The sequence below is a fragment of the Saccostrea cucullata genome, unplaced genomic scaffold (assembly GCF_032062105.1).
Source record: "Saccostrea cucullata isolate Sc308-1 unplaced genomic scaffold, CSIRO_AGI_Scuc_v1 ctg3970, whole genome shotgun sequence".
In the NCBI taxonomy this organism is placed as follows: domain Eukaryota; kingdom Metazoa; phylum Mollusca; class Bivalvia; order Ostreida; family Ostreidae; genus Saccostrea; species Saccostrea cuccullata.
Window position 1 is genome coordinate 10079 of NW_026931067.1, and position 26322 is coordinate 36400.

The 26322-nt window shown below is 34.2% G+C and overlaps 1 protein-coding gene across 1 annotated transcript; it reads left to right on the forward strand.

Annotated features, from left to right (window-relative positions):
• Window positions 1–2403: 2403 nt before the first annotated feature.
• Window positions 2404–25006, forward strand: LOC134231259 (uncharacterized; the record flags this gene model as incomplete). The annotated part of the gene is made up of 6 exons (XM_062713193.1): window positions 2404–2758; window positions 3595–3720; window positions 4941–5071; window positions 24002–24052; window positions 24166–24204; window positions 24956–25006. Coding segments are annotated over exons 1-6 (753 nt in total), but the record flags the coding sequence as incomplete, so codon positions are not given.
• Between the last annotated feature and the right edge of the window lie 1316 nt (window positions 25007–26322).

The following is a 26322-nucleotide window of genomic DNA, read 5'->3' on the forward strand; positions in this document are numbered from 1 at the left end:
ACAATTGGTGCTAGGGCTTTCCTATTTTGCAATTTTATTTCTTGTGAGAAGACCCTACTTTGGGTACCATTATATTTAAATTGCCTTTAAGAAAAGTTTAATCTTCGCTATGTTGCCATACAGGGGCATGGCTGTTTTACAAATACATATTTTTATATATAAGAGGGGTTGCAGATAACGGATGGATATCCCAAAGCGTAACAGATGGACGGACATCCCAATCACTATATACCCTCCCGCTTTTCAAGCGGAGAATAAAATATGATACTGATAATTTTTTCTATCAGTACAATGATTCCCACCATCGAAAAACAATGTTTACCTAACCCTTTAGGCTCGATAAATCTTTACTCCTTTAGATTCTGAATCATCGCATTGACCTTAAAATATAGCTATAATCGTATGTTATGAGATCAACATATCATCAATTTATTCCAGATAAGCTCAGGTAAGCATTTTGGCCATTATGCTTCTTTATCTAATTTTTTTTTGCCCCCTAAAAATTTCAGTTTTAATCAACAGAGAGTCATTTTTCTACGAGGGTCATTTTTCTTCACGTGGGTTCTGCAAATTTTTAGGATGATAATACTTTTTCTACGGGCAAAAGGGTCATTTTTCTACCTCGAATAATGACCGGGGGTTATTTATCGCTGTCGAAAAATGACCCCCGGTCATTATTCGATGGGGGTCATTATTCGTCTTTACACCGGTACATACGGTAAGGCTTGCCTTATAAGTCTTAAATCTTACATTTTGCAGGGCGTACACGCCAAGGCAAGACTTACAATATTATAAACAACATTTACATAAATTCCATGTGTTTTGAGCCATAAACATTGCACAATATTTAACAGAATAATAGATTACTAGCTATAGGACTTTGAAGTAATTTTACTGACCATTCACACTTCTTAACAAAGAGGAGGAGGTAAACATTATCTTACATGTCTTATTCGACTATACTTTTTCAGGTCGAGACCACTAGATTTTCTGACGTCAGAATAAATATGTTTACTTTACCTATTGCTGAATGAGCCGAAATGCATTGTGGGCTACTACAAGTACCTAGCTATGTTGAAAATTAAAGGCAACTTAAATTGTCCCTTGGAAACTTATTTTCAATTCTTTTTTTAAATTTGTGAGAGAAATATTTAAAATGATGTATAATCTTTGATTTTTATGCTCACATTTACAAAATTTGCTTTATGAAGCCTTATATCAACTTATAATACATCGGCCTAATATACCATTGTTCAAAGAGACGTATACGTGCTTTCGTGTCGATAAAACATTGAGTTTTTTTTCACGTGATACACGTGTACGTATAGCTTTCCCAGGTAGTATATAGGTCCTTGTTTTTAGACAGCAGGAGAAAGTGTGCAATTATTATTTATAGCCTCAATATTATCAGAAAGTGTTTTATGCATAAGCAAAAGTCAAAGCGTTTGTACGGTATTCGAAGCAACTGTTAATCATCTAAAACAACTCCAATATTAAATGTGAGCATGGAGCATCACTTTAGAATATAATCTTTCAATTTCGGTCTAATAAAGTTATAAAGAAGCTCTACAGTATTTCCGGTGACGAGTTAAATTTTGTCCAGTAAACCGACGAAAACCACGTGTAGCCATTGAATCGTAAACACGTGGTAGACTGTTATGCTTTGGGACTCTTTCAATTGATTGGAGAATGGGCGTGACGAAGACATCGTCACGTATTGAAAATTGCCTTCCATATAAGGTAGTGGTCTCGACCTGTTTATGTTCCTTTCAATATACGTATTTATTAATGTTACGCAAACACGTGTTTGTGTTTGTTTATTCTCGTCATCTATTGGTTGTTAGGATGCTCACCTAGTCAGGTGACATAAATATTCATAGCACGGGCTATTAGTGACCATGAAAGAAATTCTGTATAGGTAAAGCCATTCGAAGGCCCTATTTCGTGCAGTCTACACGTTTTTCTTCATTCATTATATTCAGTCGATTATGGGCGATTTTGGAAACGAAATTTTGCTAGAGACTAATGATAATAAGAAAGTAACAAAGGAAACTACGGGCAGTAATCCTCCGTTTGATATTTCGGACGTGGTGAAGCTTGTTACAGGGGTTTTGCAGTCACAATTTCAAAACCTTTCAGGTCAGCTTAAAGTAGAACAGTCGGAGTCTATTGCTAAGAAACTTTAAGAAAACTCTTCTCTTAAGATTAAATCTGAAGGGAATCGCGCTCAGTACGGTTTTAATGCTGAAATTCTTGAGGGTCTAGAAAAACTAGGGATAAGAGCTTTCGAAAATAAAGACAGTGAATCAGTGTCAATAATAGGCGAATTGCAGAAAAAGCTGAAAACGCGCCAGAAATACATTCGTATTGCCGATTCATCTCCTGCAGGGTGGAAGACAGTAAATGAGTATCAGTCCAGAGAAATTGCCGACAACTCTGACGATGAGAAGAAAATTAGAAGCACTGAAAACCGAGCCCTTAGGCAGCAAAGACAAGCCCAGAACAAGCGTTTCCACCCGTATGGCTCCTACAGAGCTTCTACATCGACAGCAGCGGCAGGCTCAGCAGCCCAGCTTACTTCTGGTTCTTCCTCTACTGCTACATCTCAGCCATATACATATCAGCAGCAGCCCTTTCGTGGCAAACTCACAAGGCGTCAACCACAGCCCAGTGACGTATGCTTCAACTGTTTTTCCACTGGACACTGGAAAACCAACTGCCCCCAAAACAAGTCACAAAGTCAATGATAAGTACACAGGTTATACAAGCTATTCTACTCTTACTGGCCAGGTGAAATGCTTCAGAAAAATAATTCAAAACAAATGTCATTGATAAAGCACAATTTGAAAAGAAATGTTAGTAAATGGAGAGAAATTGGCACAAATCCTTTTATTTTGAAAGTTATTGAATCTGGATATGAAATTCCTTTCGTTTCACATCCTCCTTCTATGTGTTTTCAAAATAACAAGTCTGCTATAAACAATTTTGAATTTGTTACTTCAAAGATTTCAGATTTGATGGAAAACTAACGTATTTTAGAAGTTCCTTTTCAGCCATTTGTGTGCAGTCCACTGAGTGTCGCCGAAAACAAAAACAAAAAGAGGTTGATCCTTGATCTCAGTAGGCTAAATAAATATGTCAAGTATGATAAAATAAAATTTGAAGACTGGAAGACGGCATTAGATTATTTTGAAAAGGGTTTTTACTGTATTAAATTCGATCTGAAATCAGGGTATCATCACATAGATATAGCTGAGAATTATCAGACTTATTTAGGATTCCAGTGGGAAAACAAGTATTACTGCTATACGGTTCTCCCTTTTGGTCTATCATCAGCACCATTCATTTTTACTAAATGCTTAAGACCCATCGTGAAATACTTGAGAAAAAATGGCATTTTGATTGTATTATATTTAGATGATGGTTTGGCGTTCGCTTCTACTGAGGACCAATGTCTTTTAGATTCTCAATTCATTCAGAAAACGTTGTCAGAAGTTGGTCTGGTGGTCAATGTTGAAAAATCACATTTTATACCAATACAAGTCATTGAATGGTTAGGTTTAACATGGAATTCAAATCTATTCTCTATTTCAGTTCCGGATAGACGAATCGATGATGCTATCTGTTGTCTACAGAAAACTATCACTCATTTTCCCGATGTAACAGCGAGGGAACTTGCAAGAGTAGTGGGGAAGATCATTTCTATGACTCCAGTAATGGGTAACATTTGCAATATTATGACAAGGTTTTCTTCTATGGAAATTGCTTTGAAAGAATCATGGGATTCTAAACTATTTTTCAAGCATAAAGATCAAGTGTTTGAAGAACTAAAATTTTGGGTAGAATGTATGCGTTGTGACAGTACAAGATTTTTACATTCTGTTAAAAGAAAAAACGTAATCATTTATTCAGATGCAAGTAATTCAGCATCAAGTGCATATACAGTTGAAGTTAATTCTAAGGTGTTCCATTTGATGTGGAAAGAACATGAGAAAAGTATGAGTTCTACATGGAGAGAGTTGAAGACCATAGAATTGGCGTTGGCTTCTTTTAAGAAAGAACTACAAAATATGACAGTAAAGTGGTTTACTGATAATCAAAGTTGTGCGAAAATAGTACACTCTGGTAGCATGAAGCATCACTTACAAGTTTTAGCATATAGTATTTTCAAAATGTGTGCCGAAAATAAAATTTCCCTTGATGTTCAATGGGTTCCGTGATCAGAAAATGAAAAGGCAGATTTTTTCAGTAAAATTATTGATCACGATGATTGGGAAGTTACAAATGAATTTTTTGAATTTATTAGTTCTATGTTTGGTCCTTTCTCTGCAGATAGATTCGCAAACTTTAACAATCGTAAACTTACTAGATATAACTCAAAATTTTGGAATCCTGAATCAGAGGCTGTAGATTGTTTTACACAGAATTGGGTGGGCGAAAACAATTGGCTAGTTCCTCCCATTCATTTGATAGTTTCTACTATAAAACATTTATTAGATTGCAAAGCCTATGGTATTTTGATTGTACCTAACTAGCCCTCAGCTGTTTTTTGGCCAATGTTATTCGATTCAGAACTATCTTATAAGGCGTATGTTAAAGATGTGTTATTGTTTAAAGATAGGAGTGAGATAATCAGTCAAGGTCATAACAAGAACTGTATCTTTGGTTCTATATATTTTGGCTCTGGAATACTTGTGGTATGTTTAGAGGCTACAAATTTGTAGTTTATGATGGTGTATTGCAGATGGTTTAGGCCCTGGTACACTTTAAACAAAGATTTTTGCCGAGCTGGGCAAATGTGTAGATGATGTATTGCAGATGACAAGTGGTTCTGGTACATCAGAGAGGGTGTATTGCAGATGATGAAGGTCCTGATACAACATATAATATGTTAAAGTTAGAAGATGCTAATTTTTTGCTTTAATAAACACATTTTTCAGATATATTTAAAGTGGGCAGATGGACGGGAACTAATTGTGGATTACAGGATCATCGTCTAGCGGAACTTGAGTCTGAACTACCCAGATATTGTGTAACATCTAAGGCCTTTGCATTCAGCAAAACAGTACAGGTACGCTTTTAATACCTTTTGTAAGTGGTGTAGCAGCTTTAACCCTGGGATTCAATCACTTCCTGCTTCGGAAATCAACGTTGCACTATATATTATCCATTTAGCAAAACAATGTAAATCGTCTGGCACAATTCATTCAGCTATACATGCCATCAGTTGGGCACATAGCCTAGCAGGTTATATAGATCCTTGTGACTCAGCTTTGGTAAAAACTGTTAAGGAAGGGGCAGTTAGAGAGACATCGAAACCAGTGATTAAAAAAGAACATATAACGCCTGAACATTTGAAAACTCTGGTTTCTACATTTGGAGAGGATGGAAATTTATATAATTTAAGAACATTGTGTATGTGCTTATTAGCTTTTGCAGGATTTTTGAGATTTTCAGAAATAGTTAATATTCGTTACTCAGATATCTGTATACAGACTAATTGTGTAGAAATTAACATTGTTAAAAGTAAAACAGATGTTTATAAAACTGGTCATAAAGTTTGTATTGCTAGAACATTTTGTGATACCTGTCCTGTAAATATGTTGGAAAAGTTCTTAAAATTGTCAAACGCTGACATGCATTCTCCTCTGTTCTTGTTTAGATCTCTGTCATTTTGTAAAAAATCCCAAACTTATAAACTGAGATCGGATAATCGTCCAATTTTTTATACAAGAGCAAGAGAAATCATATTGGATTCACTTGAAAAGATTGGTTTAGACAAGTGTAAATTTGTGTCCATAGTCTACGATCAGGTGGCGCTACCTCCGCAGCCGCAGCAGGAGTTAGCGACAGACTGTTTAAAAAGCATGGGCGGTGGAGGTCAGACAATTCTAAAGATGGTTATGTTAAAGAAAATCAAAATGAAAAACTTTCAGTTACTAAAAATTTGGGCATTTAGGATATTCGTGTCAGTTCTAATCTTCTTAATCGTCGAAATAATTAAACTGCACTTTCAGAGCGCTTCATATCCTATTTCACGAGTTTCTGTTTATTTCATAAATATTTTATGTTCGTTTGAGTGAAACGAATAAGAACATAAACGTATTTATTAATGTTACGCAAACACGTGTTTGTGTTTGTTTATTCTTGTCATCTATTGGCTGTTAGAATGGTCACCTAGTCAGGTGACATAAATATTCATAGCACGGGCTATTAGTGACCGTGAAAGAAATTCTGTATAGGTAAAGCCATTCGAAGGCCCTATTTCGTGCAGTCTTATAAGTCCCACCCACCCGCCCATTGCTTAGTTTGGAATATTATACTAGATTTATACTTTGTTGAAAATATTTATTTTCTATTTTGTAGAATTCGGACATTGATGAGGACAATAGAAAAAGAGATATAATATGTATTGTGTGTAATAATTAAACTGCACTTTCAGAGCGCTTCATATCCTATTTCACGAGTTTGTGTTTATTTCATAAATGTTTTATGTTCGTTTGAATGAAACGAATAAGAACATAAACCAACGTGTATGGTTTTATAAAAATAGACTGAACTTTAAGTGGAAGGTTTTCATTGGTTAAGAAATAAAAGTCAGCTAAGTCTTGTATTAAGAAATAGAGCAGTGTTCTATTCCTAAGTCAAACTTATAAGGCTCGAAAAAACGTGTATATGGGTGTACACACGGTAAGGCTAGAACTTAAGTTCCATGACTTATAAGGCAAGCCTTACCGTGTGTACCGGCCTTTAGAAGACCATAAACTGACCAAATACATGTTTGAAAAGTATAAATTCAACAACAAAATAGAACTATACCGAGAATTAAATTATTTTTGAATGCATTTGCTGCAATATAGATAACACTAACACGGAATACATTCATGTACAGCAAAAATCCATGTAGGTCGAGAAAACGCGTCAAACGCAGTGATAAAAACGTTTACCTGAATACTGCTATCGTTACAGGGATGTGCACATTTCGAAAGAATTATCCTATTTTACTTTTATTGAAAAATGCATCTCAGAAGTAATGTAATCCATTGCTAACTCAACAGTAAAAGATGCTTGGACACACATAGCCCATGCCAATCATTTTATTTGGTCAGGGAAAATATCAAAGGTTGAAAATTCAGTGGGGTTGATTGAAAAAAATGAAAGTATTTTTTTTTCAAAATAAACACTATTCTTGTCTTTAAATGTTGTAAATAAAATTAATGATTACATGGTTTAACTTCATCAAATTTATATTAAAGCATGCATTGTTACGAATCATTCACCTTTTGAAGATATTTTCCTGTGATAGGAGGGGGGGGGGTAATAAAACATGCATTATATGATAGCACTCTCATAAAAATAATTAACGAAAAACGTCTGAAACAGATTGGATTTCTTTATGATCAATTATTGTCAAATAAATACTGTGTATTGCCTTTATTAGACCTAATATACTTTGATTAACATCTAACCCTAGCCCTAGTGCTAACCCTAACCCTAATGCTAACCCTAACCCTAGCCCTAACCCTAACCCTAACCCTAGCTTAACATCTAACCCTAGCCCTAGTGCTAACCCTAACCCTAGCCCTAATGCTTACCCTAACCCTAACCCTAGCCCCAGCCCTAACCCTTATTCGTATTCTTACCGTAACCTTAATGCTAACCCTAACCCTAAACCTAGCCCTAACCCTAGCCCTAGCCCTAACCCTAACCCTAACCCTAGCTTAACATCTAACCCTAGCCCTAGTGCTAACCCTAACCCTAATGCTAAATTTCTAGATATAAATAATTAATGATTATTAGAAAAAAACATATAGGAAGAAAGATCCACATTCTACCTACAATTAGCTTTTTAAAAATTCTCTTGTCTGTTGTCCACCATAAACTGTGAACAGACTTAAGTCAAAATTTAAAACCAGTGTAACATTTGAAATAATTTTGATAATGAGGCATAATTTACACCAAATATTTAAATTGAAGTGTTATAGAGAATTGCCAATTTTTAATCAAATACATCAAGCAGAACTCAAGAAATTTTAAAAATAAAAATTTTGACTTAAGTCTGTTCTCAGTTTATGGTCTCCAGGTTCGACAGGTTTGAGAAAGTTCACAATGTTCACATTCCTGTGATGTATATTTCACGTTTATTATACCACCCGCTTGTAAAGCGGGAGTGTATATACATGTAGTAATCGTTACGTCTGCCCGTCTGTCTGTTACGCTTTGTGGTACCAATCTCTTATCCGCAAATCCTCTTATACCTATGCTAGACACGGAACTCAGAACCATTGAGCTTAGAAGGATTTTTTATGTACCAGCGCTTACTGCAACATGGGACTTCGATTTATACAGTCTCATCCAAAGGAAATGTCTCCACGTCCAAAAGTGGAGTCCGAGCCCCCGAAGCAAGGATCAACTCAACACATCGAGACTCTAGAACAGAAGCTCTTACCACTGCACCACTATCAAAATGAAAACTGAGAAGACGGTCGTTTGACCAGTACTATGTATGAAAGTAAACTACTCAGATTCATAACTCCACTTGTTTTAAGCTTGACAAATTTCATGCCTAACTTTGCGAAATTGTCCATGGATAGAAGGTACATTTATAAACTTCATAAGAAGTTTGTAAAAATCGTTGGTGCATTTAAGCACAGAGATGATCCATAATATATATCAACACAATAAATTGTGAATTGTCCATGGATAGAAGGTACATTTATAAACTTCATAAGAAGTTTGTAAAAATCGTTGGTGCATTTAAGCACAGAGATGATCCATAATATATATCAACACAATAAATTGTGAACCTATTAAAATAGTTGACTCCATTTTGTGGTGATCAGTAAGGATGTCAACATTGGAAAAGAATATAGCTGTCATAAACAAGGAAATTCAAGAACTCATACAAGCCACAGGACAATTGGAGAAAAAAATCTTCCAAAGAGCCACCACTACAAAGTAAAAGTAGATATGATAGAATATTTTGTGATTTTAAAAGTTATTTTAGTGAAAATGTCCGGAAAAAAACTAGACATTTCTGTTAGCAGGACTTAAGGGGAAAGCAATGCTAAAATGAAGAATAGAGAAAATGGTTCAAATGGACGTGTAACTGGCAAGCTTGACTCCTGCTCAAACGAAGCTGGAATGTTTATTAATGTGATGATAAATAGTATGAAGATACTAAGAGTTTACTTCTTTTAAGATGCTGTCCACTTTTTTGGACAAAGTGGAAAACAAACTAAGCATTTGGAATTCATGAGTCTAGAATGGAAGCTTATATGGCAGATGATGAATTTAAGTTCAAAAGTAAAGTAATATTGAGATAGCAATTGGGAGACATCCTATCATGATATTGGTGTCGGAAGTCGATCTTCAGGTAGATCGAATCCTGTGATTAGAAAGTTTTTGGCAGAAAAGACGATCTTCACATTACCACGGATTGAGCCAGTGGAACAATTTGTACTTTTTAAGAGGAGCAACTACAAAGGCATTGTTGAATTTAGGGTGAAAACATCCTAACAGGTGATTGACTACCAGAACTCATGCAACCAATGAAAAACGATATTTTACCACTGAGACTGGTAATTTAAAGGTGGAGTCTGAGGCAGAGTGGTGTACACAGAGATCGGGAAATTTTGGGAAACGGAACAGGTGGTCTCAAACTATGCAGGTGGTCTCAAACTATGTTAGTAAGCCGGTGTAAAGACGAATAATGACCCCCATAGAATAATGACCAGGGTCATTAAGAGACCTATCGGTGAAAATGCTCACCTGAGCTAAGGAAATATTTATAATATATTGATCTCATCAAACTATATAATTATTATCCCCACTTTTGCGAAAGCGAGGGAACATTAAATCTCATTCGACTGTCCGTCTGTCCTTCAGTCTGTCTAGCTGTCCATCCGTCACAAAAACCTTTATCTTGCCCATAACTTTTGATTTAGTGGAGCTATGACTTTCATATTTCACAGGTGTATTTTCTTGTGACAAGACCTTTCTTTGGGTACCACCGAATTTGACCTTGACCTTAGAGTTTGACCCACTTTAACTTTGGCCATAACTTTTAAATGGTAGGTACAAGGACTTTCATATTTCACATATGTATTCTTTGTGGCAAGAACTTTCATTTGAATAACAACAGCTTTCACTTTTGACCTCGATTTTACGTACTTATGAAAATACTTTAACCTTGACAATAGCTTTTAAATGGTAAGGGCTAGGGCTTTTATACTTCACATATGTAATCTTTGTGAGTAGACCTTTCATTGGATACCAAGAACTTTAACCCTTTGACCTACTTAGAAAAATCCTGAATATTCTTTACAGGGATAAAAATTCATCTGATAAATTTAATCAGCAATTACTAATACCAAGGAGATTTAAAGAAAAAATGTTGATGGAATGCATAACAAGTTTGGACTGTACAGAGACCCATAGAAGGAGATAACGAATAGTATTCGATATTAAAGTTCATAAAACAATACTCAAACAATACTCTTTTTGATGGCAACTTCAGAGTACTTGTGTGTGCAATCAGAATGTGCTTAATCAAAATAATTTTGCAAATGACCAATGACCAGGTAAGTAAATTTATGAATTCCATTTTTATTGAAAATGCAGCTGTTAGTGATATAAATAAAAGCCTGGACTTCAATTTATCTTGAGAAATGGTTGTGTATTAAGTTGAAAAGTCGTAAGTTTTTAAGTTGTTGATTTTGGTAAAATCTTGCGATCTCATATTGTCAAAAAGTTCTTTGGAATTGTTGAGTATCCACATCTGATTAACACCATTCTTGAACAGTACTCTTGAAGGCTTTCCTTCACTACTGTCAAGTAATGAAAGAGGCTTAGTTGAACATTTACTGGAACCCGCAATGTATCTTTGTTTGTAAGGATTTTTTGAAGTTTCGGAATCCAATATATATATAGGGTAGTTCAAATTCATTTTTGCCGTGGAATATTAAAAATATGTAAAACTGACATATGGTTTTGAAGAATTTCTTCCTATGAGTATAAGTAGGGTTACCACTTGTAGAATTAAATTCAAGTTCTTCTTCTAAAATACAATTTCAATGATGAGCCTTACAAACGAAGACAATGTTGTTACCTGCTTTGTCGGCAGGGACCAGTAAATAAAGATCTTGTAATTTATCTCATTCTTTTTTCACTTCTGGATTAATGATCACAGAAGGAACAAGATGCCCATGGGCCACATCGCTCACCTGAGTAACTTTTGTAATGCAGTTCTTTACCAGATTTCCCCTCTTCTTATATCTATTGTGGCCCCTTACCCACCGACCCCCTAGCTTGGTTTTAATAATTTATAATCTACACTACCCCAGGGTGCTTCCACCTAAGTTTCAACTTTCCTAGCCCAACTGCTTCTTGAGAAGAATATTTTTTCCTATACATTTCTATATAAAAATCGGTTTCCCTATTGTGGCCCCGCACTACCCCGTGGGTCATGGTTTTAACAATTTAAAATCTACACTACCCCATGATAATTTCACATATGTTTCAGCTATCCTTGCCCACTGGTTCTTAAGAAGAAGGTTTTTAAAGATTATTCCTATGTTTGTCTATGTAAAACTTCCTTTTCTATTGTGGCCCCGCCCTTCCCTGGTGTCAGGATTTTAACAATTAAGATTCTACACTACCCCAGGATGATTTCAAATAAGTTTCATCTTTTCTGGCCCAATGGTTCTTTAGAAGACTTCTATAAGATTTTTATGCGCCCGGATCGATAGATCCCGGGCGTATATTGTTTTTGTCCTGTCTGTTTGTCTGTTTGTCTGTTTATCTGTTTGTCTGTTTGTCTGTTGTCAACTTTAACCTTGGCCATAACTTTTGAACAATAAAAGATAGAGACTTCATATTTGGTATGCATACTCCACTAATAATGTCCTTTTAAATGACATCAAGGTCAATGACCTTGTGACCTTGACTGTGACCTATATGCTAAAAATAGCTTTTTTCCACTGTTTGTCATAACTTTTTAACCATAGGAGATAGGGACTTCATATTTGGTATGCATACTCCACTAATAGAGTCCTTTCAAATGACATCAAGGTCAATGATCTTGTGACCTTGACTGTGACCTATATGCTAAAAATAGCTTTTTCCACTTTTTGCCATAACTTTTGAACCATAGGAGATAGGGACTTCATATTTGGTATGCATACTCCACCGATTAAGTTCTTTCAAATGACACCATGGTCAATGACCTTGTGACCTTGCCTGTGACTTATATGCTAAAAATAGCTTTTTCCACTGTTTGTCATAACTTTTGAACCATAGGAGATAGGGACTTCATATTTGGTATGCATACTCCACCGATAAAGTCCTTTCAAACGACGGCAAGTTCAATGATCTTGTGACCTTGACTGTGACCTATATGCTAAAAATAGCTCTTTACACTTTTTGCCATAACTTTTGAACCATAGGAGATAGGGACTTCATATTTAGTATGCATACTCCACTGATTAAGTTCTTTCGAATGACACCATGATCAATGACCTTGTGACCTTGACTGTGATCAGTATGCTAAAAATAGATTTTTTGAACTTTGTTGCCGCCGGGCGCATAGTGTTTCACAAACACATCTTGTTCCTATATATTTTTATGTAAAAACTTGGATTTCCTATTGTGACCCTGCCCTACCCCCAGGGGTCATGATTTTAACAATTTAGATTTTTCCTACCTCAGAATGCTTCCACATATGTTTCAGCTTTTCTGGCCAAGTGGTTCTTGAGAAGAAGATTTTTTAATGATCCCACCCTATTTTTGTCTTTTCTTGATTATCTCCCCATGGAAGTGGACCTGGCCCTTTATTTTAACAATTTAAGCTCCCCATACCCAAAGGATGCTTTGTACCAAGTTTGGTCAAAATTGGCCCAGTGGTTCTTGAGAAGAAGTTGAAAATGTTAAAAAAGTTTACAGACAGACGGACGGACTACGGACAAAATGTGATCAGAAAAGCTTACTTGAGCCTTCGGCTCAGGTGAGCTTAAAATGGTTTTCATATTGCCAATCAATCTTTTAAAACGCGACTTTAACATGGATCTGATACATTTAATCTTTTCTGACAAGGTGTCAACGTCTCCTTTTTCATATCTAGCCCATCGTCTGGCGTAATTTTCAACAGAATCCATAATATTTATGAAATTCCGACGCCAGTTGAAAAATCGGGGTTCCCTATATTTAAGACCCTTTTCGTGGATCAGATAGAATGGAGCCAGGAAAGAGAGGAAGAAATACAGCATCATGATGCATAGGAAAAACTAACATAATAACAGACAGAGGCAGAACAACAGCAGAGATATGCTGAAGCTAGTAGATCTGACGACAAAGAAGAACCTGTACCAGTTTTACCAAGGAGGAATACTAGGGAGAGAATCAAATTGGTTGAGCCCTCAGGAATATGCCATCTCAGCAACAAGAATAGATGAAGAAATGCAATTATCTGAATCGTTTGAAGTCTTCAACGGAAATGAAGTCATATGTAAAGAAAGTGTTCAAACCATGCTAGAAATTTTAAAGAGAAATAATCTGCTTTTAATTGTATATATTTATTTTTATTTCAGATAATCAATTTAGCTTATATAATTGAAGAAACAAAATACAGTCAATCCATTAGAGAAATGATGGGGACGCCATTGTCTAATCGGGAGAGTTTGTAATAGAATACTTTTATCAAAATGACTGTTGAAGTGATTTTAAATAAAATAAAATAAATATAAAATATGTTAAGGTCAAGATCTAGTAAATAACTTCAGACTATTTTTTTGGTGCTACATCCATTATGACGTCATAATCAATTTCAACTTTCTTTTTCCCGTACTTTACAGCTTTTGCAGAATTATGTAGAAAATAGGGTATTTTCATGACATTCAATTTGAAATCATATGAAAAGTAAACCGGATACCTATATTATATTTGATATTGATTTAAAGAAGAGGCTTTGAACATACTAATTACCGTTTTCTTAGAAACTGTAGGCAACCTGGATGCATTTCCTTTGTCGAATATGAAAAAAACTCCCATATTCGTGACTGGTTTTCTTAATTTTCCATTGAAAATGACAGGTTAAAATGCAGTTTTTCATTTCGTTTACCTACAAATTATGACCTGAAACACATTATTTGACCAAGCTTAACTTGTAAAGCATCAATAAAGGAATTTATTTCTCAAGTTTGATAAATGTATAGGCACCTTTCATTTACTAGATCTTGACCTTAAATAAACTACATTAAATATTTATTTTATATTATGTTATAAATGATAAGTTTTCTATTAAAGTTTTATTCTTTTCTATCATGGTATTTAGTGATGTATTCATACACCCCTTTGGATTCACACCTGTACATAAGTGTAGTATGGTGTCCGGATAGGGCCATTTGCGTTAGCGCGACATCGCGTTCAGATAAACGCGACGTCGCACTAACACACAACACGCCGTCGCGCTAACGCAACTTTGCACAACACGCTGTCGCGCTTACACACAACACGCCGTCGCGCTAACACAACTTTGCACAACACACCGTCGCGCTAATGCACAACACGCCGTCGCGCTAACACAACTTTGCACAACACGCCGTCGCGCTAACGCAACTTTGCAAGTTTCACAGTCTAGTAGGAAGTCGTGTACGGAAATAAGCATGCTGATTGCAATTAACGTGTTCATCACTTTAAAAAATGATACATTTTATGCATAATGTGGTTGATTTTTACTAAATAAATAATATTCTATACATAAAATCATAAAAAAAGTTATTTTATGGAAGTTTTCACCAGAAAAACGTAACAAAATAGGTGGTGAAACATCCCGATCCCAATTAAATTTCAGAAACCTTGTTTGTCGAAATAATAATTTTTATCTGAATATCACAAAATTTTACAATTATTTTTCAATGTTTTACACATTATTTTTTATTAAATTTTAATGATATGTATAATTCTGACCCATAATATATTCTGATCTAAAGCATATTAAATAATTTCTTACTAGTTTTATATAAAAAAAACTATTATCGAGTCTTAAGAGATTATAGTAATCTGTTAAAATAAGCAAACAAATTGTTAAAATATAATTTTTAATTTAACTTTGTTTTATTATGATATATTAGTTATTTAAAATATAAAAAAAATCATTTACAGACAATAAATAACTTAAAATCATTAGAGTTCTGTAGGGTTCTCTGGGTTCTCTGTTTAGTAGTACCCTGCGCAGTCTTATATTTCCGTACACGACTTCTTACTAGACTGTGAAACTTGCAAAATTGCGTTAGCGCGACGGCGTGTTGTGCAAAGTTGTGTTAGCGCGACGGCGTGTTGTGCAAAGTTATGTTAGCGCGACGGTGTGTTGTGTGTTAGCGCGACGGCGTGTTGTGCAAAGTTGCGTTGGCGCGACGGCGTGTTGTGTGTTAGCGCGACGGCGTGTTGTGTGTTAGCGCGACGGCGTGTTGTGCAAAGTTGTGTCAGTGCGACGGTGTGTTGTATGTTAGCGCGACGGTGTGTTGTGCAAAGTTGTGTTAGTGCGACGGTGTGTTGTATGTTTGCGCGACGGCGTATAGTACAGTGTTGCTTTGGCGCGACGGCGTGTTGTGTGTTAGCGCGACGGCGTGTTGTGCAAAGTTGCGTTGACGCGACGGCGTGTTGTGTATTAGCGCGACGGCGTGTTGTGCAAAGTTGCGTTAGCGCGACGGCGTGTTGTGTGTTAGCGCGATTTCACGTTTATCTGAACGCGATGTCTCGCTAACGCAAATGGCCCTATCCGGACACCATAGTGTATACTTGAACATGACATCTCGCGCATCTATTTGTAAGATTTTGAAATGCTTTGTTTTTATTGTTTAAGTGTTTTAATCATTGTGGGTTGGTAAGTTTTATTGAAATTTTTGATTTCAAATGGACGACTTACCGTATAAGGGAAAATTTTAGCAAGACTCAAATTTAGCGATTTCGTCTTAAAAATTGGTTTTCAATTTTTAGCGAGAAGTAATTTTAGCGATTTTGAAATGCTCACTTAAGAAGCTATAGCAAACAAATTTTAGTGATATTCAATTTTAGCGATCTCAGAACCCTCGCTAATAAAGCTAAAATACAAGAGGCCATGGGCCACATCGCTCACCTGAGCACTGTAGCTTGGATAAAACAGAAATTAGTTTATTATTGAAAAGTTTAAACCCAAAAGTGATCCCAACCAATCCATATCATGATCAGCCACTGTAGCCCCGCCCTACCCTTGGGGGTCATAATTTAAAAAAAGAATGTATATCTACACTACCTAGGGATGCTCTCATATAAGTTTCATCTTTCCTGGCAGAGTGGTTCTTGAGAAAAAGATTTTTAAAACATTTTGTGGCCTGTCCTATCTCCAAGGGTCATGATTTGAACAAACTTGGATCTTCACTACCTGAGGATGCTTCCCTATAAGTTTCATCTTACCTGGCAGAGTGGTTCCTATATATTTCTATTTTTAACTTTGAGCGGCCATTGTGGCCATGACCTACCCTTGGTGGTCATGATTTGAACAAACGTAAATCTATACTTCCTGAGGATGCTTCAATATACATGTACCTTTAATATTTCCTGGCACAGTGGTTAAAGAAGAAGATTTTTAAAGGAATTTTCTGATATATTTTTATGTTAAACTTTGAGCGGCCATTGAGGCCCCGCCCTACCCCCGGGGGTCATGATTTGAACAAACTTCAATCTACAGTCCCAAATGCTTCCCTATAAGTTTCAACTTTCCTGGCATAGTGGTTCTTTAGAAGAAGATTTTTAAAGAATTTTCACATATATTTCCTGGCACTGTGGTTCTGGAGAAGAAGATTTTAAAAAGATGCCATTAATTTTTCATTTATTCATAATTATCTCCCCTTGGAAGAGGGTTTGGCCCTTTATTTGAATAAACTTGAATCCCCTTCACCCAAGGATACTTTGTGGCAAGTTTGGTTGAAATTGTTCCAGTGGTTCTTGAGAAAAAGATGAAAATGTGAAAAGTTTACGACGACAACGCCAACGACAACAACGGCAGACGACGAACAAATTTTGATCAGACAAAACATCATCGTTAAAATGTCATGTCCATTTATACGGTAGTTCATATTACTGGTGACTTTAATTATTTGAATTCCTAAAATGTAAGTTTTTAGGTTTTTATTCTTCTAAGATACGTTTTTCAGAGTAATAAGTGAAAAAGGTGAAAAACAGATTATTTTCAAATGTTCACAAATTAAATTCGCAATTATCTGTCTATTTAGATACCGATTATACTGATGGAGTTTCTTGAAAAAAAATTGTACATTTACGTGGAAATATTTGTTTGCGAAAATATTGGAGAATAAAAAACTTTAATTGTATATATTCCCTATATAATCTATACAAGCGCAAACAGTTCGTTACACTACATATTCACTGGATTTGAGGCCGTATTCACCGGAGGGTAATTGCGCGTGCGGCGGCATTGTGACGTCAGAATCAACCTCTCAAAAAACGTTGTAAACGGCTGTAGCGAGCTACATATCGTATATCGGAGCAGGAAAAATATTATACAAACCTATTGAAGGATTATTTTTAAACATTTGGACATCTTACACAGCGAAATTCGGAAAAGAATACACGGAAAAGACAAACCGTAATCTAGACTTTTTTTTTATCAACGACGGAAGTTCGTTAATGAAAATAGTGTCGTCATTCAGCCTTCAATGTATTATTTATTCAAATTCGGACTATATGATAAAACAATTATGGACTCTTTTGGTGTTGAATATGGTTTGTTATTCACCAGGCTTCGCCTCGGTCAATATGAATTTTTATGTGTTTTTTTTAGAAAGGTATTTGTAAAGAACGAATCCTGATTATTCTAATTACGGTATCTGGTATATTACGTAAATAATATATTTAATTGGAAAAAGGTCCGTTCTATTAATTGTTTTCCCTATCTGTTTATATATTTTCATGACATATAATAAAAAAAAAAGAATAATTGTGTTTTATGTTAATTGCCTAATATGTATAAATTATATGTTCCATGTTATCATATCAAATGATGATACTTAATTGTAAAAGGTAACACAAAAAAATTGTGACCGGTATATTTTTTATGATCGGAATATTATATTATTGATAAAAAATTTTGTACATATCTTTATTTAGGGAATAACTATCTTCTAATTTGGTAAATCGGATGTTTGCGACCGTTAAATCAGCATTAACGGTCGCAAATATCAAATTAGAAGATTAGTTATTCCCATTCTCATGCAATCTATGTATTTTGTTTGTTGTTTACGTCTTATTTTGTTGAGTTTTATTACATGAAATACGTCATGGGGCATTGTTTTTTTTGCGTCGCTCTATTATGACGTCACAATGAAAAAGCTTTCACGCTCGTTAATGCTCGTTTTACTGCTTCAAACATCAGTGCATTAGCCAATCAAAACGTGTTTTACTAAAGAATTGCATTAGAGTACGCAATTTGTATATTCCAGGACATTCCAAATATCACCAATACTCCATATTAATCTTCTAAAGGTGTCGTAATGATAAATATATAAATCTACAGCTGTGTTTTCCATCAGCTGTGTTTTCCATCGTACTGCCGTCCCGTGGGGATCCGGGTTGGAATAGGTCCTCAGTACCCCCTTGCTTGTCGTAAAAGGCGACTAAATGGGGTGGTCCTTCGGATGAGACCGTATAAACCGAGGCCCCGTGTCACAACATGTGTGGCACGATAAAGAACCCTACCTGCTCAAAGGCCGTAAGTGCCGAGCATAGGCCTAAATTTGCAGCCCTTCATCGGCTATGGTGACGTCTCCATATCAGTGAAATATTCTGGAGAGGGACGTTAAACAGTATATAATCAATCAATCAATCCATCATACTGCCGGGAATACCCGCTACACAACGTTTACAATAGGACTCGTACAGATACATGTATTTCAAAAGAAAGTTTTTGCTGTAAGTCGCTTCTGACAATTAATATTAAACTATTCCTGGACGTTCAACTTATCAAACTGAATTAATTGCTTACTTAAAGCTTAACACGATTCGAAAAAATATTGTGTCTGCCATTTTCTATTGGATTCTTGCTACATACGAAGACCCCTATAAAAAGGACCTGACCTAGTCACAGTTCAGTCGACACCGGTGTAGATTAACGTACAGCTATTCAATACATACTGCACTCGGTAGCAACAAAAAACAAGTGTAATACTTCTTCTTGTAACAGAAAGGTAAGAAACCAAAGAAACATATCAAAGTTTCACAGGTCAGTGCAGTAACTATACAAACAAACACAAATACGCGTACCTGCAATAAATTGTTAACAAAGGTAAAGCAAGATAACCAGCTTGTACGTGGATCTCCATTCCACATTGATACACATGACAAAAACACAATCAAAAATACTTAAAGAATGATGTATGCGTATTTAAGAGTCGAGTTCAGGTTCAAATAGAGAGATTAATGTTACACAAATAATAGAAATTGTATTGAGTTTATATCTCTTTAATTTATATGCTGCGTATAAAATAAACTAAATTAATAAAATACAAAATAATATCTGCGCCAAGCGTCCATATTTTGACAAAATTTAGCTTTTTGCCATTTTGAACATGTGTTGACGTACATGAACATGTACGTACTGACACCAGTTTAGAGCACGAGTATACCAAGGTACGTACATGCACTATCAGTGCAAAATGTACAAGTCATTTGTAAACTTTAGATGTACAAATTTTAAAAGCAGTCGGTTCTACAGGCTGTTATTGGCCATCATACCACACTGCTCAACGCGTTATCGGCTACTCGGTTGTTATCGGACACTCGGTTGATAACAATTTTTGACAGGTTAGTAATTTATTTTAAATAAACTCTGCTAAAATAGAAACAGGGAATATTCATTGTGCTTTTTGTAAACAGAAATGAGTACGGATACAAAATAAAGCCTCGATACGCATTAGTATAGCATTTGTTATAGCCTTTAGAAGACTATAAAAGTAAAATTTGTTTTATTTTGCAAGTTTTTCTCCGATTGGCATTGTTGTAAATAGCTTTTTTCTTCAAAATCCTTATAGTTACCTTGCATTGATGGTTGTCCACAAGAAGACTTCCACAGAATCTTGCGAATATGTAATTAAAGAGCAAAAATTGTCCAATTTTAACTTTCAGTATGTTATCGGAAATGCGGTTGAATAATGCACTTTGTTATCGGATAACTCGGTTTTGGTTATCGGAAACAAAGGTTGTCATAGATTAGGGAAAACACAAAGAAACGACAGATATCCGTATGAAACCTAAATATTTAAAGTGACTGGCACGAATTTCTAATTTTTGGCTATAATTTGCCTCCAAATTATTTTATTATTATCCTTTTAAAAAATGAGTGCATTTTTGGCATTTCTCACTGAATTCTTCATGATTTTGACCTCTTCGAAAATATGGTATACAATTGTAAGTTTTAAATTATATTTCAAGGTACCGAGGTCGCCCGCGTGGCGCAGTGGTTTAAGTGCCTGCTCTAGAGCCGCCAAGTAAGGCGGGAGTCGATCCTTACGTCGCGGGTTCATATTCCACAGTGGGTGCTGGCACAAAAACACCCCGCACTGATCAATAGCCCTAGGTGCTGAGTATATAACAAATTTTGAAGCTCTCCGCCGGCAAGTGATGGCGTCTCCATATGACTGGAACATTCTTAAGAGGGCGTTAAACAACATACAATCAACGTGCTGAGCGCATGGCGAAGGAACTGATGCTACCCATTTTTATCGAAAAAGGTCAGTCGCCGCCAAGAATCAAATTCACAACCTTTAGAACACGAATACATTTATAAGTTTGGTATATACATGTAAAGCAATTAAAGAATTTAAACTTAAGGGTGGTTAGATGAATTTCTAAATAGGTGGTTAGACCAAAATATATGACATAGAATTCAAAATTGTATGGTAAAAGAGATTGACTTTAAAAGATTCCAAAAACATAAACACGGATCTCTAAATCACCGGAGGTTGTTTAACGTACCAAGAAGGAATAAGAACCCTTCTGATGAACGGTCGTATCACGCAGTGTGCTCAAATTCAATGTGTAGATAGAGCTAAATGCTCGGATGCAGGGTGTGTGTGGCTGACATAGATTTTGCACTGCTTTTGGATGTTTGCTAAAGCAAAAAATCTCTGGCACCCCCCCCCCCCCATTGTAATTGAAAACGCAAAAAACTGTTTGTAGAAAAGGTTAAACATACGATGAACTGAAGTGAATCAATCAACACCCCTTCCTCATACTAGTAGGTATTTTTTGCGTTTGGAAATTGAGTTATATATCTTTTTAAATTCAAGTATTTCTAACACAATAAAATTCCAGTCGGATCCCTTAGTTTTATGTATTATTATTTTTTTTTAATATTTTTTTTGGACCATGCTTTTTTGTTAAAGGATAGTCTCTTTAATCTACTACATATCCAAATTACATTGTATAAGAAAGAATTAAGAATTATTATTCTTTAATGTTGACAGCTGTCTGATTGACGTAAAATCACATTATCAAGTATTTCAAAAGTCCTACCTGGTATAAACTGGGTGATTCTATTTTAACCTTCTAAAAATATGTTAAGGTTCTTCTGCGGAGCAACATAAGTCCTGACGTCACAGTCACTTGTTTCATATACGGGCCACACCTGCTTTATGTGTAACTGTGACGTGATAATAAATTGACATTACTGGACAAAAAAATTAGTTCCCCGGGGATCATAGGGTTATTGAACATTTTTTTTAAATTCACGTATCCGGTATATGGGAAGTCTAAAGCAAATTTTTTATGATTAATTAAACATATTATATTTACGTCTGAAACCGCCTGAAGCGGTTACCAAGAGGTTATCTTGAATTGAAAACGAGAAAAATGATTGAACAGGTGAGTAGTTCTATTATAAATTTTATCTATATACATTCATATCAAAACAAACTTTTACTTTTGCTATTTTCAAGGACTGGCAGATTATAATGGACCTTTTCCAATCCATTTATGAAGCTAAAGGAAACTTTTTAACCTGGGTTTCCGATAACATACACCCGTCAAAAACCGAAGTATCCGGCAACATCAACCGTGTTGCCGATAACATGTTTTCAACTAACGAGACATTTTAAACGATTTTAATCATCTCAGTTTGCTGATCTAAAGGTATCTGATTGTCCATATAATAAATAGACAAGTTTCTTTGATAGAATAAAGTATTTTTTAATTCTACAGAAGTAAAAATGTGATGACATATTCCGAATTTTTTGTAAAATATCATTTGAAAGAGCTGTAGATCTTTTGAAAGAGAGTAATTTGGTTTGTGCTTTCTGCTGCTGAAATTATAATCAATTATCTGTCATAGATCACAAATTTTGTTTGCTGAAATACATATTTATCGTTGAAATATGAAATTTAGAATTACATACAATTTCTGAACATTGCTCTTCTTGCACCGAGTGTCCGCTAACAACCGAGTAGCCGATAACGCGTTGAGCAGTGTGCATACTGCAGTGACCAAAATCGTATCCTTTAATTAAATTATTTTTTTTTTCTGTTCTTATATTGCACTTTTCCTCACAATAAATTCACATAAGAGTCAAAAACGGAATTGTACATATAAACATCCTTACATGCATGGCTTAATACTAGTATATGAACTTTTATTTTAGACATAAAATAGCAAAATTTCTTTTTTTCATGAAAGGTTAATGAAAAAAATATAAGCTGAAAAAAGAAACGTTAGATTACCTGTAGATTCTTCCTAGAAGGTCCCAGAAATCTTTTTTTAAATTCCAAAAATAGCTGAAAAAAATCCACGATCTAAAATAAAACATTTATTGATTCCACTCTATTTTAAAATAATAGCTTCTCTGTTTTCAAACTAAGAAAAAGAAAAAGGAAAATACTTTTTTCCTACTTTTATTGAGCAAGTATTGCAAAAATGGAGCTTGAAATAATATAAAAACATAATTAAGGCAGAAGTTTTTAAGGATTACTTGGTTCTTTTTAAAAACATGGAATTTTCCACCTAAAAATAGCTAATCATTTCGGGAACAAAAGACTGGCGAATGCTTTCAGATCATAAGCTATATCAAACCAAACATAAGATTATATAAATAATGTAACATCAAATTTCAGCTTGAAACATGGATACACATACAACTTAAAATGATACATTGGTCAATAGATTTTTCTACACGTCTAAATCAACCAAACATATTTCCAAAAATAACTAAAAAAAATCCTTGTTCCAAAAAAAGACTAGTTTCATTTTATTTCAAAGTAGTGACTTTAGCAGGTAAGAAATGAAACTATATTTACTAAATATATTTTAAAAAGAATCTCAAACTTATTCGTTATCTTTAAAATTGTATTTAGAAGATATTTACGAATAAGTGTATCTTAAATAAGAAAAAAGATAAACGTCAATGTATATTAATAATACCTTAAATTTTGAAAGCAATAAAACATTTTCTTTCACAGGGTACCTGTAGTTTTTTCTTTCCAGGAAACGAATCTTATTCTCTCATTTCTGAGATGTTTCTTTTCTTCAAGTTCATATTTAGTTCAAGTAAATGTTACTAAAAGTGACGTACATGTATCATTAAAGGCAACTTTTAGGGCTTAATTGTTGTTTTGAACAGAAATCCAGGAGTTCTAATCAATCTATGTTATGCAGATATATTTGATAAGTTTGTATTATGTTCACTTTATTTTTTCTTTCACAACTAAACGTTAATAAAACAATGGAAATAACTAACAGTATTAGAGATCAAAAGTCTCTTTTAAGAATACAAATCAGGAGTTGAGAAATCTCAGACCTCTTAAACATTAAGTTTCGTCTTAATTATTTTGAAAGAGAGATTGATAATTATCCTTCAGACATTAATAAGAACTTTTTTATTTACAGATATAAATAAATTTTATCAAACATTTAACATATTGCTTTTTTGCACATTCTGGACATCTTTTGTTTTATTTTTAGAGACTTGAAGCCTTTCGTGCAAAAATGTTTGAATGGGATATATTTGGAGAGGTAATTTAATTACATGTAATAAATATAATTAAAGTATACAGTTCAGAGATTCATTTTGAAAATTATATTTAAAAAATATCAATTGTAAAAAAAATCTTTGATTTTATTTCTAGGATTCAGCTGCATGGGAGTCAAGAGATCCAGCTGACGAGGTAATTGTAACAACATTTAGATGTGATTTAGCTAAAAACCACTGACATTTATTCAGAATATGATAAAATATCATTAAAAAATAATTGAATTTTTAATTTATTTATAATATTCATCTAGATCCTTTATAAGAAATCTTTTAAATTTTGGTCTCATTTATTTTTGATAGAGTTATTTTTATTTGGGTCATATTTTTCCAATATAATATGTATTTACTACTAATTAATTCCTTTGCCCGTGTGGCTCAGAGCGACTACTCTATAGACATGGAGTGGAGTAAGGCGTTTATGCTTACGTCATTGGTTCGAATCCCACTGTGATACGTGGAGACCGGTCTTTCGAATGAGACCATATTTATAACCAAGATCCATTGTCCCAGTAGGTGATCCCTCACTGCTCACTGGCCCTGGGTGCTTACTACTAGTATATGACAAAAATTGCAACCACAGGCAAATAGTAGCGTCTCCATGTGATCAAATATTCCCCAGTACCACGTTAAACAACAAAAACTTTAACAAACTAACAAAAAAATATATTCTGTTTCATTAAGGGACAAAAATATTTTTCTTCTGAAAGACTATCTACGAGAAAGGAATATTTTTAATGAGAGAAGAGAAGGATTATAATCCTCGCAAATTCATTTTTACGTTTTTTTAAACAAATATATACCGGTACACTTTATCTCAAAGATTTAACAAATCTTTTATTTCTTTATATTGTATATGGAGGATAAATATTGCATTTTACATTTAGATTCATGACATCGGAGAGGGAAGTAATGAGGCCAAAGATGAATCAAGACAGGTAATTGTAATTTCAATTATGTACATGTGTTTACCTCGAAGAGTAAAAAATAAGGTATTTGGATGTTCCTTATGAAACTTATTTGCTTCCACTTTGAAAAAAAAACTTTGGTTTGAACATTCGCAGTGAAGTGTCTATTGAACATAAAAATGATGATAATTCAAATTGGTATTCAGGAAATAAAAAAAGGAAATACGGCGAATAAATGAGAAAGATGAAAGCAAAAAATGCAAATGAATATTGATTTCTTACATCGAATGCATAAATAGTTAAGTTCGTCTTTGTTAACTTAAAAAAACACAAACCAATTGAACTTTCAACTTTGAGAATTTAAGTTAAAAAAGTGTCGAGTTTAATTTTTTAGTCAATTTTATATTGCAGCTATTTCAAAATCGCTTAAAAAAAGAAATTAACATTAAAACCCCTCAACATGAAAGCAATATTTTAGATGAATGAATGCAGGGATAATCATAATTCAGAAATTGTAGGTACGGTCCTTCGGATGAGACCGTATATATATATATACATATATATATATATATAAAGCTTTACTGGAGTTTTTCGTGTTTTTCTTTTTTATTTTAAGTATTTAATTCCGACCACTGAGACTATTTATTGGATTTTTTATATATATATATATATATATATATATATATATATATATATATATATATATATATATATATATATATATATATATATATATACTAGGGATGTCAATTCTTAACCGGTTAATCGATTACTCGGTTAGAAAATCGCCAATCGGTTGGTCGGAAAAAAAATAAAATTCATGTAAATTTAAACGTAGTTTCCTTAAAATTCCTTCTTGTTGAAAGAAAGGAAACCTTTGCATAGATTTTTTTTAGTGTTTTTACACATCCTATAATTAAGAAATTTTGAAGGTAATTACATGTATACATGTTATAGCTCTCAAGATTGAGATTGCAGGGGTAATTGGTCAATTTATAAAGTGTTAATTACTAATTTTAAAACATTATGCCGTTACCCAGATTGTCCCCTGTTTTTTTTTTTTTTACATTACTGACATCACCGTTAAGCGCGTTCAATTATGGTATGTCTATATTTTGCCTTATCTATTAAATTAAATTATTTGAAAGAACGTTAAATAAACCGTAAATAAAGCGAGAGTTCAGATATAGATTTAATTATGGTAACTTCTTTCACATCAGCTGCTTTTAACAATTATCTCTGTCTGATAGTGAGTATCCTTGTAAAAGTGAATTTCTCTGTGCTTTCTATATTAATATTCCTTCACTTAGGGCAGTTATATTAGTTTGAGAGTTGTTGTAATCTAC